The following is a 19,452-nucleotide window of genomic DNA, read 5'->3' on the forward strand; positions in this document are numbered from 1 at the left end:
GTCTAGAAGGCCCGTCTCAATATGCCTGATGGTGAAGATGATTCCATGGGAGTTAAGTCCTCAAAAATTAACAAGAAGACCTCTCTCATCACTTAGTCTGGGTCCTCAAGATGTTTAACCAAACATTTTTAAAGAAGAACTGCAAACTAGAAAAAAAAATTCCCCTGAAAATATTTAATGTAAGCTAATTCCTGGAGATGTGCTTTTTATAAAACATTGATTAGCAACTGACTTTTTTTTTTTTTAGGGAACAGGGCAACAGGAAGGTGGGGACAGACATCAGAAAATGATATGATTGCTTTTTATTTCGATGAGAGTAACAAGGAAGCCCCCCGCCACTCTGCCTTATGTAAAAACACGTCCAGCATCGTGAGCAGCAGTCATCAGCGGGAAGGGACCAAGCCCCAGGCACCCACAGAGCATCTTCAAGCCACAATTCTAGGCTCCCTCAACTGTGTGCAGAGCCACTGGCCAACACCATGAATTCAGCTTCCCATCGCATCTTGTCTTCTCTCCTTTCCTTTCTTTCAAGGCTTCAGGAATACAGCAGAAGGATCACGATGTGGAAAACAAGGACAGTTCTCACAAGCACATCGCTGTCGGCCTGTGCGGGGTAAACTCAGGAAGGCACGCAATAAATTAAAGCAGACCCCGTCTCTCGGGAGGGTCTGCAGTGGCCTCCAGGGTGGGGGCCGGGTCTGCCAGCAGCCGAGTTTCCAGCACTGGTGAGGTGTCAGGACCGCCACAGGGAGGAGGCAGTTTCCTCCTTTCGGAAGCCGCGTCGGTCTGCAGGGTGAGTGCTTGCTTGGAGGAGACAGTCCTCCGCTTCTGCTCCGGGGCTGCCTGGCCCTGCGCCCTCCGAGGCCAGGGGGACCCTCCCGGTGTTACCTGCTGACGCACCACAGCCAGTGCTGGTGGCAAATTAGTCCACAGGACTCCATCTACCACTGACTTATAGAAGTCCCTTGGGGTGGGGGGGAAAATCAAACCGGAGGTTGCTGCTCAGTAAAATAAAGTGCTTTTTGTTGAGAGTAGCTGTTATTTACTGGTTGATTTTTCATTTCACCTGAGGCACCGACATCAACGACATGAAAGGCGATCATGTTTACCAGGAGTAAAAAAAAACTGTAAAAGCTTGTTTCTACTAAGAAGCCTGCAGTTCTACAACGTACTTCTCTACTGGTTTCCACGTCTTCATGTTACTAAATTTTAACACACTACTGGAAAGGGAAATAGTTTACGCTGGAGTGGGGAGGGTGGAAAACACAGAGACAGAAAAGGTCCATAAATATCCCTTAAGGGGTCCACTTGTGAAGGCGTGAGAGAGGGGGTGACAGCCAAGAAGGCCAGTCCCCGCGCTGAATCCAGATGTGTCTGGACGGGCGGAGACATGGATTGGCTTCTGGAAGGGTCCACATATCAACCTAAGAGTGTGCTCTGAGTCCACATGCTAGGTAACTGCTATAACACACTTGCATCTTCCATGGCCTCGATCCACCTGCAACACAGAAGAGAGGAGACACTCAGTTCTGCCTGGAACTCTGGTCACGGAACCCAAGAGTGATGAGATAACGGTATCACTAATCCAAGGTGAGCGACCAGGTCCCATTCTGTGTGCTTGCCTAGCATTTAGCAAAAGGCCCAGAGTGCAGTGCACAGTTGCTGAATCAATGCACGCCTGTATGGGTGAGTCATAATACAGGTGGACCTCACTTTATCATGCTTTGCTTTCCTGTGCTCAGAGACACTGCGTTTTCTCTAAATTTGAAGGTTTGTGGAAATCCTGTGTCCAGCAAGTCTAGCAAGCAGCACCATCTTCCCAACAGTATTCGCTCACTGTGTGTCTCTGCAGCACATTTTGGCAATTCTCACCGTATTTCAGACTTCTCCATTGTTAGTCGACTTGTGGTGATCTGTGACCAGTGGTCTTTGATGTTACTACCGCAAAAAGATTATGACCTCTTAAAAGGCCCAGATGATGGTTAGTACTTTTAGCAATAAAGCATTTTCCAGTTAAGGAACGCATACTTTTGTAGACATAACACGACTGCACAGTTAACAGGCTACAGGATAAACACAACTCGTGTATGCACTGGGAAACCAAAAAGCTTGGGACTCCCTTGACTGCCACATGCGCTTCATTGCGTGGTCTGGAACCCCACCCACAGTCTATCTGAGGTCTGCCTGGGAACTTCAATCTGCTCTTCTGCTGTGGCCCAAGGGACCCTGACAGGACAGGAGGGCTGGAGAACAGAAGCCAAAGTCCAGGGTGACAGCTGGTTCCCTTCTGAGAGAGGAGAGGGGGGAACGCAGGACTAGTTATTTGAGTACCTCTGAGCCAAACTGCTATCCTCGGCTTTGAAGCTATAAAATAGGGTTTTCTTGTGGTAAAGATGAAACGTAGGGCTGGCTTCGCTGCTGCCCTCCTCCTTGCTTGACGCAACGGTGAAGCCAAGCAGGGGCATACTCTCCAAGGCCACTGTGTCCTGCAGAGAGGCAGAGGGGAAAAGGACGTTAAACATGGCAAGACGCCCATCAGCAGCTGAGCATCCATGCTCTTCACCCCTACTTCCTGCCAGCACCAGTCACGAGGAGGGAGACTTAACATTCTGTGACAGCGTTTACAGAGTCCTGGGACTTCCACGTTATCTTGTTTAATCTTCTTGACGGTCATGGAAGGTGTCACCACCATGCTAAGAAGAAACTGAGGCTCCGGAAGGTAAATAATGCCCCAAGATCACACAGTGTGGAAGGGGCAGGGCCAGCACTGGAACTCATGAACCCGTAAAACTGCGCATTCCTTCCACTGATTTGGTGTGTCTGTGACTCAGATTTTCCACTGTCATTACTCCTGTTAATGTATTCTGTGCTCAGCCCGCCATGTTCTCTTTCACAGTGTTTCAATATGGAGCACTCAGGGCGTCCGTGCTTAAAATCATGGAGTTGGGCGGAAAAAGAGCGAGCTTCTTATATGTAGATAAAGAGCGTTTTATAATAAACACACCCATATTTATGCACAAATACACGTTCATACAACCATAAGATCGTACGTGAACAGAGATAAGTGGTTAAGCACATTAGAATGACTGTAGGAGAGAAGGGGGAGTTCCGTTTGTGTATAAAAGGCAATCAACTTTTTAAGACTGCTGGATCAGAAAAAACATTCGACAAAATTCAACATCCACTCATGATAAAAACCCTTAGCAAACTAGGGAATAGACGGGAACTTCTTGGGTCTTCCCGGTGGTACAGTGGATAAGAACCCATCTGCCAATGCAGGGGACATGGCTTTGATTCCTGCTTCAGGAAGATTCCACATGCCACAGAGCGGCTATGCCCGTGTGCTACAACCACTGAACCTGCACGCCTACAGCCTGGGCTCTGCAACCAGAGAAGCCACGGCATCCAGCTCCCCCGCTCCCTGCAAACGGAGAAAGCCCTCGTGCACCAACGACGACGCACTGCAGCCAGTAAACAAACAGAAGGGAACTTCCTTCATCTGACAAAGAGTATCTATAAAATACCCACCAATAACATCATACTCAATAGCGAAATACTTAATGCTTTTCCCCCAAGACTGAGACGAAGCAAGAGGGCACTGCCCGTTACCAATTAAATTCAACACTGTGCTGGGGATCCTAGTCATCGCATTAAGGCAAGAAAAAGAAATAAAAGACATCAAGATCAGAAAAGAAGAAGCAAAACTACCTGTGCATAAAAAGGACACGTTTGATTACAAACAACTATTAGAACTAATAATGAATTTAGCGATGTCACAGGATAATTAATTGTTGTCTTTTAAAAACATTTTTGTACTATCAGTGAACACTAGAAAATAAACTCCATTCAAAACTGCATCCAAAAATAAAGTACTTAGAATAAAGGTAACAGAAATGAGAGAAGTATAAGAATCTCTATACTAAAAAGTACAAAACATTAAATGCAGAATTTAAAGAACTAAATAAATGAATTATTCATGGATTGGGAGATTCAATATGGCTATGATGTCAATTCTCCCCAGATAGATATATAGATTCAATAATCCCTGTCATAATCTTAATAGTCATTTTTATTGAAATTGACACATTTATATGGAAACACAAAAGACCCAAAACAACCTTTAAAAAGAACAAAGCTGGAGGACTTACACAAGGCTTACTATAAAGTATTAAAACCACATTAAGATACTACTACGCTTTCACCAGAATGGCTAAAATTAAAGCCTGGCAATACCAAGTGTTAACAAAGGTGGAGCAAACAGAACTCCCAAATTTACCTACATCATTGCAGAGACTGTAAAATGCCACATCATTTTGGAAAACTACCCGGTAAATTCTGAAAGACCATATGTATATCGTTCTGTGATTCAGAAATTCCATTCCTAGGTATTCACCCAAGGCAAAATAAAAACCTATTTTCACACAAAAACCTGTATGCAAAAGTTTAAACTGGCTTTATTCATAATCACCTCAAATTGGAAACAACTCAAATGTCCTTCAACTGGTGAATGGATAAACAAAGAGGTATATTCACAAAATGGAATACTACTCAGCCAGAAAAGGGCGTGACCAACTGTACACAACAATATGGATGACTTAAAAACACTGTGTTGAGCGGAAAAATCGCGCACGATTCCATTTATCTGAAGATCTAAAGGATATAACTAACATATGGTAGGAAAAAAATACAACCTAGCGTGTTGCCTCTAGGGATGGGGGTGAGGTGAGGATTTACAGGGGTATGCTTTAGTCAAAACTCAACAAACAGTATCAAGATTGGTGTACTTCCTCATATAAAAGTTGTACTTCAAAAGAAAAAAAAAGATACACAAATATTGAACTCTTAGGGAGAATCAGCTCAGTTGGTAAAGAGTCCGCCTGCAACACAGGAGACCTCGGTTTGATTACTGAGTTGGGAAGATCCCCTGGAGAAGGGATAGGCTACCCACTCCAGTTTTCTTGGGCTTCCCTGGTGGCTCAGCTGGTAAAGAATCTACCTGCAATGTGGGAGACCTGGGTTCGATCTCTGGGTTGGCAAGATCCCCTGGAGAAGGGAACAGCTACCCACTCCAGTTTTCTGGCCTGGGCCGTGAACAGTAGGACAGGACTGAGCGACTTCCACTTTCACTGAGTGGCTTTCACATTCGCTTTTCAGGGGGAATTATACTTGAAAAGCATCAGAAAGCAAGATGGACGAGAGACTAACAGATACTTGATTACAGTAAAATGTTAACTGTATAATCAAAATTCCTCCAACGTTTCTTTATGTTTGAAATTTTTTGTAATAATTAATATATTAACTACATAACAAAATATTGGAAAAATGTAAAAGATTCCTATATATTTCTGACAAGCACTCTCTCCCAGGGCTGATGCTGAGTAGCAAGTTACATCAGCTTTGGGTTACCTCAGGGTACGTGATGGGGCTGCATGGCAGTAGAGACAGTGAAATCTGCCCATCCACGTTACCAAGTCTCCGTCTTTTGATGGAATTTGAAAGCTTGGCCTGTCACTGGTTTAGGCTTATTGAGCAACTATACAAGTTCCTCTCTCTGAAGAAGTGGAAGCATCCTGAGATCCATCTTTGAAAACCAACCCACACTGTCACTTCCACAACAACCGTCGCTCGGGACATAGACCGTCTGGCTTTTCCGCTCTCAGACAGGATCCTCACTCTGATGGTCGGTTAACTGTCAATAGCTTTTATCCCCCAAGCGTGTTTTCCACGAGATGCTCTGTGGAGGAAGGGCCTGCTCTCAGGACAGCTGGGTGCTCTCCACACCTCGGGGACCCACAACACACCCCTGTGCACCCCCCTCAAGCGCTGCTGTGAAGAAGTCTCACAAAGTGTCCACTCAGTTCTCCCAGAACCCAGGTCTCAGAGGCCACCCCTCCTCGGGGAGGGTGAAATTCACACAGCACCCCTGTCCCTCAGGCCCACAAGGGGTCCCCTCTGTGTGTCTGGGATTCTGGACGGCGGGGCTGACTGCAGCCGCCACAGCTGCAGGTTCCTCGTGAAGGGAGCTTCACGCCCCCACAGGGGACATGCCTTCTGCCCGGTCGCCAGCACCCGTGGTCAGGGGAGAAGGGCCCGCCCTGTGGTGATGTGCTCATCCTCGTGGGGAGAATGTGCTCAGCCTCTGCAGGAGGGGAGAATGCACTGAAGGCCCGTTTTCCAAAGCGGATTTCGCCCGCGGAAACCATCAGATAGACAGCGGGGTCTGGACCTGGTAAATCTTTCTCTGTATCCCACGGGTTCAGCCCGAGCCAGGACCAGAGCGCCCCCTGCCGCGCAGCCGCGCTCACGCCTCTCTGCTGCAGAAGCAGGCTGGACCAGGACCCTCTCCCCGCTGCATTGTAGCAGATCAAAGTCTAAGATGCTGTGATACACATGAACGGCGGGCTTCTTTAGTAAAGAGCTGCCATGCACGAAGCAATACGGTTCCCTGGCCGGTGCACACACACAGAGGACGGTATTTTCCTCAGGCTCTTGGGTTCCCGCGCGAACAACGGAAGCGGAGGGCAGAAAGGCGCTCTCTCTCAGGCAGCGCCCTCGATTGCTGCCCCCCACCCACCCCGGGGACGTGCCAAGGCCTCGCGGCACCGGCCCTGCCCGCTGCACCGCCTGGGCCCACAAGGGTACGGCCGGCTCCTCGGAGAGACAGACGCGTGGCCGTGCACCCGCGCGGCGCCCTCAGAGAAGACCTGCCCGCCGTGGCAGCCGAGCGGCGGCCAGACGCAGGCCCGCGGCGCGCCCGGCCCCACGCGGCCGGTGTGAGGCGACGCTTAACCCCCGGCCCCCGACAGCAGAGGAGAGAAGGCGGGACCACGCTACCTCACGGGCCGCGTAGGTGTAGAGCACTTTGCCGTTGATGACGAACCAGAGCTTCTTCCAGTGCCTCTTGCCCTTCTTACACCGGTTGAGGTAGCCGCTGATGGCGGAGCCCTCTCCGGAGGCGGCCACCTGGCGGAGGGAAGCAAGCGGGGCGGTCAAGGCTCCGGCGGGTGGACACGGTTCCGACGGGACCTAAATGACACTGAAACCGGCCGGCGGGGCATTCGTGCCGCTCTGGAGTCGGGGCGCTCGGGTGGTCTCGCGGTGCATCCGGCCCCTCAAAGGCCGCACGACGGGGCCGGGTTTGAGAGACAGGGTTGACGAAGGGACCCGAGACCCGAGAGTCGAAAATTCCTGCAGGAGGCTGCCCTCTGGCGGTGAGGCCGATTCCTGGCTCTCTCGTCTCAGCCCAGGACCCCAAATCACAGAACTGCAAGTATCTCTGGGTGAAAGTTTCTTCCTCATGAAACTGGTTCTTATGCTTTTCAGCTTACTTTTCCCCTCACATTTAAGAGGGGATCCTTTCTTTTTTAAATTGTTTCCCTAAAAGGTTGTATGATCTCCTGCCTAATGAGTTTGTTAACACCTCTTAGTAGCATCGGGGCTTCCCTGGTGGCTCAGAGGGTAAGGCGTCTGCCTGCAATGCGGGAGGCCCGAGTCTGATGTCTGGGTTGGGAAGATCCCCTAGAGAAGAAAATGGCCACCCACTCCAGTACTCTTGTCTGGAGAATCCCACAGACGGAGGAGCCTGGCAGGCTACAGTCCACGGGGTCTGTAGTGGGACACAGACCGACTTGACTTTCTTTCAGTAGTATCAATGGTGTGGTCTTTTGAACATGCCTCTCACAGGGGCTAAGATCACAGGCCTGGAGTAAGACCCATCTCGGGTTCCAACACAGACCCTAGCAACCACTAGAGGGGTGAGGTGAGACCACTTACTTCCTGTACGTCTCAGTGTCCTGACTAGTTAAACTGGAATCAAAGGACGTCAGACAGGTACCGGTCAGATACAGTGCCTGACCCCCAGTTAAGTGCTCCATAAACATTCACCTTAATACAAGAGCAAGAAGGCCAGGTTACAAAATAATGTCATCTGACTTTCTCAGTTCATAGGTCGGGAAACTGAGGCCCAGAGGAACTGGGGGCGGGGGGGGGATCTACCAAAGATGAAGTTCCGACTTAGTTGAAGAGAGGCCGAGAACTCAGAGCTCTTGGCAAATGTTCTCAAGGTCAGGGAACTCCAGCGTAGGCAGAGGAAGCTACAACCAGCCAGGTGTTTTGAGAAGTACCGGGCAAGGAACCTGCCCCTCTTGGGTCCCCAGGACCCCTCTAAACTCGGACAAGCCTCCTCTCCCCACAGCTGACCTGCCGGAGCAGCTCCCAGAGTCTGCGATCTGACCCCATCTGATGCTCCCGGAACAGCACTCCAGCAGACTGTCCCCTGGGAAGCAGGTCTCACTGCTGGGGTGGGGCTCCTGGGGGCGGGGGAGAGAGCAGCGGGAGGCGGGGACACATTGCTCCTGGGGCTGCTGCGGAGCCCATGGTGTAGTCCGCATTGAGTAATAAAAAGGTGTTGCTTAGGGCAAAACCTGCCAACATGGCTTGGGGCAGGTCCACACGGCACCTGGATCACGGTGGCCTGATGCCTGAAAGGTGAGAACAGTGGTTCTCAAACTCTGTACCCATGGCACACTCAGGTTCCGTGAGTTCAGCTCCTGTTGACAGGACTGTGGGAGTGAGAGGGTGGTCTTTTCTCAATTTGTGGCAAGAGACTAGTTAATAAGTGAGGAGACAGCCATGCAGTGTAAGAAGTGTGAGATTTGTGTGGACAAGCTAATGTGAAATTATGATATCAAAGATAGATTAAGTGAAAGAAATGTATGGAAGATTCAGAGTATCATCTTTTGAGTTAAAAAAAGGATCTATGATCGTCTATCTTAATTATGTATATGCATAAACATTTCTGGAAGCATCCGTAAGAAATCTGACGGCAGTTAACTTTGAGGGGTGGGACTGAAGGAGTCTGGGGAGGGAGAGAGAGAAACTCAATTCTCATCACACATTCTTCTGTCCTTTTGAAAAAAAAAGTTGTTATCACGTAAGTGTTAACTTCCACGATTTTTAAGATACAAAAGGAATCAAGCTAATGGATAGAACCATACTTACTTAAAATTTTCATCCCTAACACTTTTTGACCCTTGCCACCTGCTATTCAATAATGAATATTTAAAAATACTTGGTAACAGCTGCTCAGTCTTCTTTTGACGGCTTGTATATTCACGGGCACACATTTGTTTGTGGTTATGATTAGAATACAGTCAATAATCTGGTTCTGTCTGCAGAAAGGAATTGAGTTGGGCTAATTCTGAGGTTTCCTGGAAAGAGTCCTACAGCCTTTAGGAGGCTCACTACCTGAGCCTGTGTGGGATCCCCAGGATGAGACAGGGATGAGGTTTGAGGGGACCAGACTCGGGAGGGCTGAGCCAGGCCGAGTGGTTTTAGACCCAAGTGCTGCAGCGCTGTGTGCATCTGGGGATGGGTCAAGGCTGGGGGGCCGACGTGTCTCCCCGCACCTCTGACAGCCACTCGGGCTCCTGTTCTCTGCCACCAGCGGGGGTCTTCTCGGTCACACCCAGGAGATGGCCTATGCTTCAGGGCGGCCTTTGTGAGCACGAGCCAGAACGCCTCCCATGAGGGATGCTCTCTAACGTGTCCTCAAGAGCCTGGTCCGTCTGGGGCAGGGGGTCTGAGGACCCAAAACCTTCTAAATCCCCCTGGCCCCCAGGAAGGCAGCCCTATACCCGCCTCACCTCGGTCAGGGCTGACGGGACTTTCCTCTGCTTCCTGAAGGCCGAGGGGTTGATGCTGTGGAAGACGGACGAGAAGGCGCTGCTCGAGAAGCGGGCGGAGGAGAGGGGGAAGCTCATGCTCAGGGGCCGCTCTGCAGCAAGACAAGCCGCGGGGAGGGAGGTGAGCGTCTGCGCCCATGGCAGGGAACACAGGCGCCTCCAAGACCTGAGCTCCCGGCCCTCCTGAGATAGCACCCGGCCACGAGGGGTGGGGTGGGGTGGGGGTTCCGTGTTACCCAAGAGAAGGGGCGCCCCCCCCCGCCCCGCTAACAGAGCTGGAGTGGGGGCAGGCTTTCCCGATGCTGGCTATGCCTTCTTCCCTGTGTCTACAGAGGCCAGCAGTCCTCTCCACGGCCCCGGGCAGCCCTGGGGTGGAGGTGACCGAGGGGAGTCTCTGGTTTCAGGCCCAAGATCCACCCTGCTCCCTCTCTGGCCGACCCTGAACACAGGCGCTCACAGGCCCTCTCAGCCACCTCGAGCTCTGCTATCTGAGGACCTTCAGCCCCTTCCCCGACCACAACACCTCTGGTCTCCATCTCGACATCCTCATTCCAAGAGGGCCGCAGGGGACCCAGGCCTGAAAACAGGGCCGCTGGGCAGAGTGATGTGAGTGCCTGCCTACTGGCCTCGTCACGGAGACGCACGGACCCAGCATGCCATGTCTCAGACACGTGTCCCAGGCATGTCACCCAGACACGTGTCCCAGACACATGGACCCAGACGCGTCACCCAGACACATGTCCCAGACACGTGACCCAGACACATGGACCCAGACACGTGACCCAGACACATGGACCCAGACACGTCACCCAGACACGTGTCTCAGACACGTCACCCAGATACATGTTCCAGACACATGGACCCAGACACGTGACCCAGAGACATGGACCCAGACACGTGACCCAGAGACATGGACCCAGACACGTCACCCAGACACGTGACCCAGACACATGGACCCAGACACGTGACCCAGACACGTGACCCAGACACATGGACCCAGACACATCACTCAGACACATGTCCCAGACACATCACCCAGACACGTGACCCAGACACATGGACCCAGACATGTGACCCAGAGACATGGACCCAGACACGTGACCCAGAGACATGGACCCAGACACATCACCCAGACACGTGACCCAGACATATGGACCCAGACACGTGTCCAAGACACGTCACCCAGATACGTGTCCCAGACACATGGACCCAGACACGTGTCCTAGATATGTGGACCTAGACATGTCACACAGACACGTATCCCAGACACATGGACCCAGACACGTGTTCCAGACACATGGACCCAGACACGTGACCCAGACATGTGTCCCAGACACATGCCCCAGACTCAGCTGCTATGGAACCCTTCCTCTGGGGGCACCTCTGGATTTTCTACAGAACCAATGGTCGGGGAGAAGGTGCTCCAGAGCAGGGTTTAAACCCTGCCTCCTCCTGGAGGGCAGCATTTTGTCCGGAGACCCCCAAGAAAGCGGCTGGGAAAGGCCGTGTGGGGAAGAAGCGGAGGGTGGTCCGAGGTACCTCTCATCATGCCTGGGGCGTCCCCGCCCCTCTTCTTCAGCTCCCCGTAGCAGCCGTCACACACCTTGGCCATGCGGTCCTTGAGGTACTTCAGAGGGTACTTGTTCCGAGAGCAGTTCCGGCAGACGATCTGGGGGAGATGGGGGGCCCGCGGGTCACAGGGTCTCACCCTCCCGGCCCAAGCAGAGGACCATGTCCGACCCCTCTGACGACCCGCCCCCACCTCCTCGAGGGCCTCGTGCTCTGAGCAGAGTTATTATGCTCCTCTGCAGGTGCTTATCTGTTTTTCTTTTTAAAAAATTATAGAAAATTATAAAATAGTATATAAAAATTATATATTTTTTATTTTTTAAAAATTTAATATATATTTAATGTATGATTTTTAAAAAATTATATATTTTTTATTATTTTTAAAATGATTTCTTGTCTTATGCTTGTGCCCAGTCATGTCCAAGTCTCTGCAACCCCATGGACTGTAGCTTATAATACCAAATGTCATATTTGTAGCATATGATACCTAATATAATATCAAATACCTTATAATACCTAATATAATATTATAATACATATTATATATTATATACCTAATATTATAATACCTATAATTGTTTATAATACCTAATAAAATGAAAGTTCTGTGTGAAAAGTGAAAGTCTCTCAGTCATGTCCGACTCTTTGCAACCCCATGGACTGCAGCCCATCAGGCTCCTCTGTCCATGGGATTTTTCAGGCAAGAATATGGGAGTGGGTTGTCATTTCCTTCTCCAGGGGATCCTCCTGACCCAGAGATTGAAGCCGCATCTCCTCTGTCTCTTGCATGCAGGCGGATTCTTTATCCACTGAGCCATCGGGGAAGCCCAATAGAAGTGATACATAACATTATATTATTAATAGTTTCAGGTATACAATGCAGTGATTCAGTGTATGTAATATAGTTGGCTCTCCATGTCTGCGGGTTCCATATCCACAGATTCAACCAATGATGGATCGAAAAGATTTTTAAAAATTCTACAACGTTTCAAAAGCAAAACGTGCTGCCAACTATTTGCATGGAATTTACACTGTATTTATAACTATTTACACAGCATTTGTAACTCAGCTGGAAAAGAATCCGCCAGCAATGTGGGAGACCTGGGTTCAATCCCTGGGTTGGGAAGATCCCCTGGAGAAGGGAGAGGCTACCCCCTCCAGTATTCCTTGCCTGGAGAATCCCATGGACAGACGAGCCTGGCAGGCTATATATAGTCCACGGGATCGCAGAAGAGTCAGATACGACTGAGCAACTTTCACTTCTTACACAGCACTTCTATTCATTAGGTATTATAAGCGATATAGAGATGATCTAAAGTATGCTACAGGATGTGTGTAGGTTACATGCAAATGTTACACTGTTTTAAATAATGGACATGAGCATCCTTGGATTTTGGTATCCACAGGGATCCTAGGATCCTAGAACCAGTCTCCCGTGGATATCAAGGGAGACTGTATGGTGAAATCACCACAATGTCTAGCTAGCATCCATCACCACACATAGTTTACAAATTATTTTTCTTGTGCTAAGAACTTTAAAGATCTATTCTCTTGGCAGCTTTCACATATACAATACAGCTTTTTAAAATTAATTAATTTAGCTTTTATTTAGCTGCACTGGGTCTTGGTTACACGGGGATCTAGTTCCCTGACCAGAGACTGAATCCTGTCCCCTGCATGGGAGCATGGACTCTTAGCCAGAGGACCACCAGGGATGTCTCTACCATACTCTGCTGACTATTATCACCAAGCCGTAAGCTTTCTGTTTTCTGATGAGCCTGCACCCTTAACCAAGACGGGATATTCTTCCTCCCGGGAGAACAACCCCATCCGCTACAATTTCCTTCGGGGAGCAGGGTGGTGGAGTGGAACGGGTCTGGGTTTGGAGCCCTGGTGGGAGGGCATCAGTAAAAGGTGAATTAACTTCACGCCCCACCCTGGGCCCGACCCGCAGCAGCCGCTGGACGCCCCCCTGGTCCCCAGCCCCGCGCGCACGACTCCGTGCCTCACCTTGCCGCAGGCGTGGCAGTGGTGGCGCCTCAGGGTGAGGGAGAAATCGCAGCCGCAGTTCATGCACATCATGACGTGCGTGACCGGCACAAGGGTCGGGGGCCTCTCCCCCAGGCTGACCCCCAGCCTCTCCCGTATCTGGAGCAACGGAGTCAGGCGGGCAGCGGGGTCAGGAGACCAGCTGGGCTGGCGCCCCCCTTCCTGTAGGGCGGTGTGTGTGTGTACGGAGGGGTGAGGTGGACTCCACTCTACACCCCACCCCCCCACCGCACCCTCCAGGGCGCCGAGCTCGGTTAGAAATGGGCCGGAGGGGCCAGGCTCTGGGCTGCACGGGGACCGCCCTGAGCTGGGCCGCGGGGAGGACCCAGTGGTGCCCCGATGGAAGGAGGTGCTCGACCCCGCAGGTGCGCGGGGGCCCAGGGAGGCCCGCTCACCTCCACGCTGTGCTGGAAGGCGGCCAGCGCCTGGGCCTTGTAGTCCTCGGGGAGGGCCCGGCTCACGCAGCTGTGCCACTCGTCCCTCTCCGCACAGGAGCTGCAGGTACGAGCCTGATTGAACGAGGGCCATGCACCCTCTCGGGGTAGACCACGTCCCCGAAGCCCCCGCCACGCCCCACCCCACACCTGAAACCCTGGCCCGGCCACCCGCCAGACTTGCACAGCGGCATGTCCGCTTCCAAGCAGGCAGCCTCGATTGTGAGGTGTCTCTGGGCCTGGCCTGTAAACGTGGGAACATCAAACACTCTAACTCCCAGGGCGGCTGCAGGGACCAGATGACACGTGGGGGTGGAGGACTCTGCCAATGACAAAGCACTGCAGAAGCAAGGGGTCCCACCCTCTCGGAGGGGTGCGCTGGCCAGGGGCACAGAGCCAGGCACCACTTGGGGGGCAGTGGGCAGATGCTGGCAACTGTCACTATCTCATTCTCTCTGTCCTCCTCAGTTTCCCACATGCCCTCCCAGTCATTCACTCATTCAGAGCGCAGACATCCCACCTTCTCCTCTGGGCCTGGCAGGGTCTCCTGAGAGGCAATGCCCCCGAGCAGCCGCCAGGTGGAAATTCTCACGGAGCCCACTAGATGTCGCTCCAACCCTGCCACCGTGCCTAGAGCAGCTCCTGGCAGAAGCCCCCTTCCTGGTTTCTGAGCCCCGAGCCCCTATCCCAGCTCCAGCTGGTCTTCTCCTGGAAAAAGGGCAGGGGGACTCTTTCTTTGCCAGAAACCAACAAAACGGGGACCCCAGGGCAGAGCCTGAGGGCCTGGGAAAAAACAGCCATCTCTGATAGAAAGGCCTCACCCCCAAAAAAGTAAAAGGGAAAATAAATTGATGAGTGTTCACCTCTGATGTTTCTCACACTCTCCAGACCTGGCAGCCTAAACACAGACTATTTTACGAGCTAAGGTGCACCATGCACTTTAACCTTTCTTACTGCTGCAAAGACCCAATGATTCGTAGAGTTTTACAACAAGGAGATATTGTTATATTTAAGCAATGGGCTCTGGAAACCCCTGAGATTCCATGTAAAATTTTATGTGTATGCACATGTTTTCTGGGGAGAGAAGCCATGGTTTTATCAGATTCGCCACATGACTGTCCAAAACCAGACAAGAAATAACGGAACAAAAGTCATTTACCCAAAAAGGACACCAAAATAAAACTGACAACACACTCAGCGTCTGCGATTCCAAACTTTCCCACATGCGAAATCCTGCCCCACACTCCCCCGGTCCTTCCTTTCCTCATACCTGGCAGACAGAGTCAGGCAGGACTCGGGAGTCTCGATCTTCAGGGCGTAGGGCACTTTCTCCATCACAGGGCGGCTGACCTGGAAACCAGGAGCGGCCCTCAGGATGGGCACAGGAGGGGTCCTGCCACCGCCCAACTCTGAGCCTGAGCTTCCTCACTGCGAAGGGCAAACCTTTCTCACCTGGAAGATGGGGTGTGTGTGTCTGTGTGTGTGCATGTGTGTTTGTGTCTCTGTGTGCGTGTGTGCACAGTGGGAGCCCAGCTGCTGACTCTGACTCTGTGGCCACCCGCTGACCCCCAGGAAGGCATCCTTCTCGGAGCCCACTGTGCTGGACAAGCACCTGCCCAGTGGGCACCCTCCAGCATGGCCTCTGTCAGACTCCTGAGCGGACGGATGCTTTGGTCCACAAAGGGAAGACACCTCCCAGGTTAGCAAGGTCACCCTTCTCCAGGTTGGGGGCCGCAGGAGGGAGACAGCCCCCTGCAGGCCCCCTTCAGCTCTTCCTCCCTTCTAGCCCTCCGCCCTCCCAAGTGACAGCCCGCACATACCCCATTCCCCCACTTCGGTGCTTCCCTTTCTAACCCAGTCCCCACGATGGTCGGGAATTACCTTCCTAAAACTCCCGGCTCATTGAAAATCCCCATCAGCTCCAACCAGCCCCGTATCTGGGACCCTGGTCACACTGAGTGAGGTCACACCTGACCCGGTCACACCGTCCTGTCTCTCCAAGCTCACCCACGAGACTGTCCAGCTGAGCCGGCCTCTCTTAAGAAATAGCTGCCGCTTGAACAGGCATTTGCACACTCGCGTGCGTTACTCAGAGCAGCCAAAAGGTGGAGGCCACTCTAGTGTCCACGGATGGACGATGGGTACACAAAGTGTGGGCTAGCCTACACCCACGATGGAGCACTATTCGGCCTTAAAAAGGAAGGAGGTTCTGACGCTTGCGACCACGTGGACGAACCCTGAGGCTGTTATGCTAAGTGAAGTAAGCCAGTCACAGAAGGACAAGCATCGCCTAGGAGTCCACTTATATGAGGTCCCTAGAGCTGCTGAGTTCATAGGGACAAAGAGTAGAATGGTAGTTGCCAATGCCTGGGGGAGGAGAGGGGGAGAATTAAAGAGTTTAAAGGCACAGAGCTTCAGACTGGAAAGATGAAGAGAGTGCTGGGGATGGCCGGTGCAATGGTACACCGTGAATGCGCTCGATGCCGTCGAACTGTACGGCTAAAACACGGTTCCAACGGTAAACGTACATTACGGATATCTTAACCACGATCGATAAACACACGTCTGCTTGCTTCCTCTCTCCGCATTCTCCTCCCCCCATGGACCCCCTTCCTTGTCTCTCTTCCGCATTTATCCAAATATTATCCACTCCGGGCAGCCCTCCCTCATCCCACCCTCCCTGAGCTCCCGACGACAGAATCCTGGGGCAACTCACAAGCCAGGGTCCTCCTCATCTGCAGGCTGTGAATTCCACAGGCAGGGATGTGTCTCCTCGTCCCCAGGGCCCCCGCCACCCCCAGGGCCCCTGCTCCTGGGCTCTTACCTTCATGCTGGCCACCGCCAATGCGCTCTTCAGCCGGTACTTCCCGTCCTTCTGGGGGTACGTGTACAGCAGCACGTCACTCATCTGGGGAGAGGGGACCCCGTCAGACGTGTCTTAGGCCCAGAAGGCACGTGCTGGGCATGTCCTGGGGCCTCACTGAACACAAGCATCTCGCATTCCCAGGGACCAGGGGAGCAAGGGCACTCTGGGCTGAAACAGGAGACCCCTTCTCCGCAATTTCACATGGACACAGAGGAGCAAACGCACACATGCCCACAGGAAGTCCGGGACGGGGATGTTGGTATGAGGTTTATCCAGCACCACTCCAAAGGGAAACAACCCAAACACCTATCAGCGGGTATCAGGACACGGAAACGGCGGCACGTTCACAGCTCGCAGCCACACAGCAACCAGCGGGCAGACAGAACACGCCTGACGACAGGGCTCAGCCTCCAAGACACACCAGCGAGAAGAAGCTGGACTGTGGAGTCCACGCGGCTTCACAACATGTACATGAAGCTCCAGAACAGCTCATCTGCACTGATGGAAGTAAGGGCAGCGGGTGCCTGGGGGACAGTGAGGGGAGGTGCCCTGGGGAACTTCCGTGGGGCTGGATATGCTCCGTATCTCGACCCAAGCAGGTCACATGTCAACATGCAGCTGTCGACAGACACCAACATATACACTTAACACTGATGAACTCTCTATCAAGTCAGCCTCTAACAAGCAGAGTTAAGGAAGGGAGGGAGGGAAGGGGAAGATTCTTGGGGACAGGGAGCTGGCGGGTCCTGTTCACTACAAGTTAGATAGATAGTGTTAGTCACGGCCGACTCTCTGTGACCCCGTGAACTGTAGCTCGCCAGGCTCCTGTGTTTGCCTGGAGAATCGCAATACTGGAGTGGGTTGTCATTTCCTCCTCCAGGGGATCTTCCCCACCCAGGGATGGAACCCGCGTCTCTTGCATTGCAGGAAGATCCTTTACTGTCTGAGCCTCCAGGGAAGCCCGTTCACTGATGCACCTCCAGCAACACAGCTGATGCTTAATTAAGGTTTGTTGAATGAACAACTGAAGCTTGCCACCCCGAAGCAGGGCAGACATGCAGAAACTTAAGCCACTCTGCCTTCAGAGAGAGTGTTTCTGTCTGGCTAAGTGCACAGCGTGAAGAGCCGATGGCGTCCTCCAGGTGGCGCTATGGGCCGTCCAACCCTGCTCTGCTGGAGCTGAGTGGCTCCAGACAAGCTGTCTCGCTCCCCGGGGCCTCAGCCGCCCCATCTGCCAAGTGGGGAACACCACCACCCCCACTTCACTACAGGCATCAAGGGAGAGTGGCCCCCGGGGAGGCCCCATGCGTGGGAGCCAAAGGAGATCAGGAAGACGGGGTCTGAAGAGGGGGCGGGAAATCAGGGTCCGCGCTCCTCTGCCCGCAGACAGCGTCTGCAGAGGGGGCGGGATGGGCGAGTTTTCCTGCCACTGGCTCCCCTGGTGCTTCTGGGACTGGCCTGGGCACTGAGCCGTGGTGCAGTCTCAGGCAAGCCCTTCCTCTCTCAGGGCCTCACTGTCTGAACAGAGTTGGAACAGACCAGGGTCGGCAAACTGTTTCGTAAAGGGCCAGATAGTCATGTACAGATGTGAGAGCTGGACCGTAAAGGCTGAGCGCTAAAGAGCTGATGCTTTCAAACTGTCTTGAGAGTCCCTTGGACTCCCAGGAGGTCAAACCAGTCCATCCTAAAGGAAACGAACACTGAATATTCATTGGAAGAAGGACTGATGCTGAAGCTGAAGCTCCAATACTTTGGCCACCTGATGCTAAGAAATGACTCATTGGGAAAGACCCTGATGCTGGGAAAGATCGAAGGCAGGAAGGAGGAGAAGGGGACAACAGAGGGTGAGATGGTTGGACGGCATCATCGACTGGACATGAGTTTGTGCAAATTCTGGGAGATAGTGAAGGACAGGGAAGCCTGGTGTGCTGCAGTCCATGGGGTCACAAAGAGTTGGACCCAGCTGAGCAACTGAACAACAAAGAAAGTAAGTATTTCAGTCTCTGTGGGCCAGATGGTCTCTGCTTCAACTGCCTGACTCAGCCATCATCTCCCAAAAGTAGGCACCAGAGACACTCAAGGAAGAACGAGTGAGGCTGCACTCCCAGAGACCTCCCTCCACAAAACAGGGGGCCGGCCGACCCCCGGCCCAGAGGAAGCTTCCAAGCCCTGTCCGGCTCTGTTGTTCTAACACTGACAAGAACCACTGGCCAGGCCAGGCTGAGCCCCTGGCAGGAAGGATCTCAATTCGGGCCCCACCGTCCCCTCAGGCAGGCGCAGAGGGGGAACCGAGCCACAGACAGGCTAGACTCCCCCCTCCCAGGTCTACAGAGTTCATCGTGGAGGGGTCAGGATCACGAGTGAATAAAGGTGCCTCCAGGGTGTGCAGGGTGGTGTGTTTGGGGGTGGCCACACCCCGCCCATCCCTAGGGAACCCACCCCTGTCACCACGGTGACCCCGCCTTTCTGCGGCTACCCCTGGAGCCACTGCTGCCATGGCAACGCCACCGGCACCCAGGGCTCTGTGAATGGTCCAGGACCACATGGCCTCCCTGCACGGCAGCGCCAGCCTGCCAGAGTAGGGGCTTCTCAGGGGAGGTGACAGGTGGCGGGGAGGATGAAGCAGAGGCAGAAGAGCCTCTGGACTTGGCTCCTCTGGTCTTTATATGGAGCTGAGTGATCAGTGAGGCCGGGCCAAGGCCCCGGGGCACAGGCCACAGAAGCTCAGCAAACCTTGGCAGGCAGCTGCAGATGAGACGCTTCCAGCCAGGCCCGCAATTCCCCTGTTCAGGACTGTGAGGCCAATCTGGAATTTAGCCCCCCAGCTGGCAGGGCCATTGGAGACCACCAC

At 52.6% G+C, this 19,452-nt stretch overlaps 1 protein-coding gene across 7 annotated transcripts in view; it reads right to left on the reverse strand.

Annotated features, from left to right (window-relative positions):
* Nucleotides 1-287: 287 nt before the first annotated feature.
* FGD5 (FYVE, RhoGEF and PH domain containing 5) overlaps nt 288-19,452 on the reverse strand; it is a 123,476-nt gene continuing 104,311 nt past the window's right edge. For 4 of the 7 annotated variants that reach the window (XM_019984746.2, XM_070776949.1, XM_070776944.1 and 1 more), the window contains exons 13-21: nt 16,560-16,643; nt 15,006-15,085; nt 13,697-13,796; nt 13,263-13,463; nt 11,223-11,352; nt 9,645-9,775; nt 6,835-6,963; nt 2,332-2,486; nt 288-1,498 (exon numbers count right to left, since the gene is read on the reverse strand). In XM_019984746.2, coding sequence (XP_019840305.2) covers nt 1,462-1,498; nt 2,332-2,486; nt 6,835-6,963; nt 9,645-9,775; nt 11,223-11,352; nt 13,263-13,463; nt 13,697-13,796; nt 15,006-15,085; nt 16,560-16,643 — 1,047 coding nt within the window. In that variant the 3' untranslated portion in view covers nt 288-1,461. The remainder of the gene's footprint in view (nt 1,499-2,331; nt 2,487-6,834; nt 6,964-9,644; nt 9,776-11,222; nt 11,353-13,262; nt 13,464-13,696; nt 13,797-15,005; nt 15,086-16,559; nt 16,644-19,452) is intronic. The other 3 variants (XM_070776946.1, XM_070776948.1, XM_070776947.1) reach the window with 3 other exon arrangements.

The sequence above is a fragment of the Bos indicus genome, chromosome 22, assembly GCF_029378745.1.
Source record: "Bos indicus isolate NIAB-ARS_2022 breed Sahiwal x Tharparkar chromosome 22, NIAB-ARS_B.indTharparkar_mat_pri_1.0, whole genome shotgun sequence".
In the NCBI taxonomy this organism is placed as follows: domain Eukaryota; kingdom Metazoa; phylum Chordata; class Mammalia; order Artiodactyla; family Bovidae; genus Bos; species Bos indicus.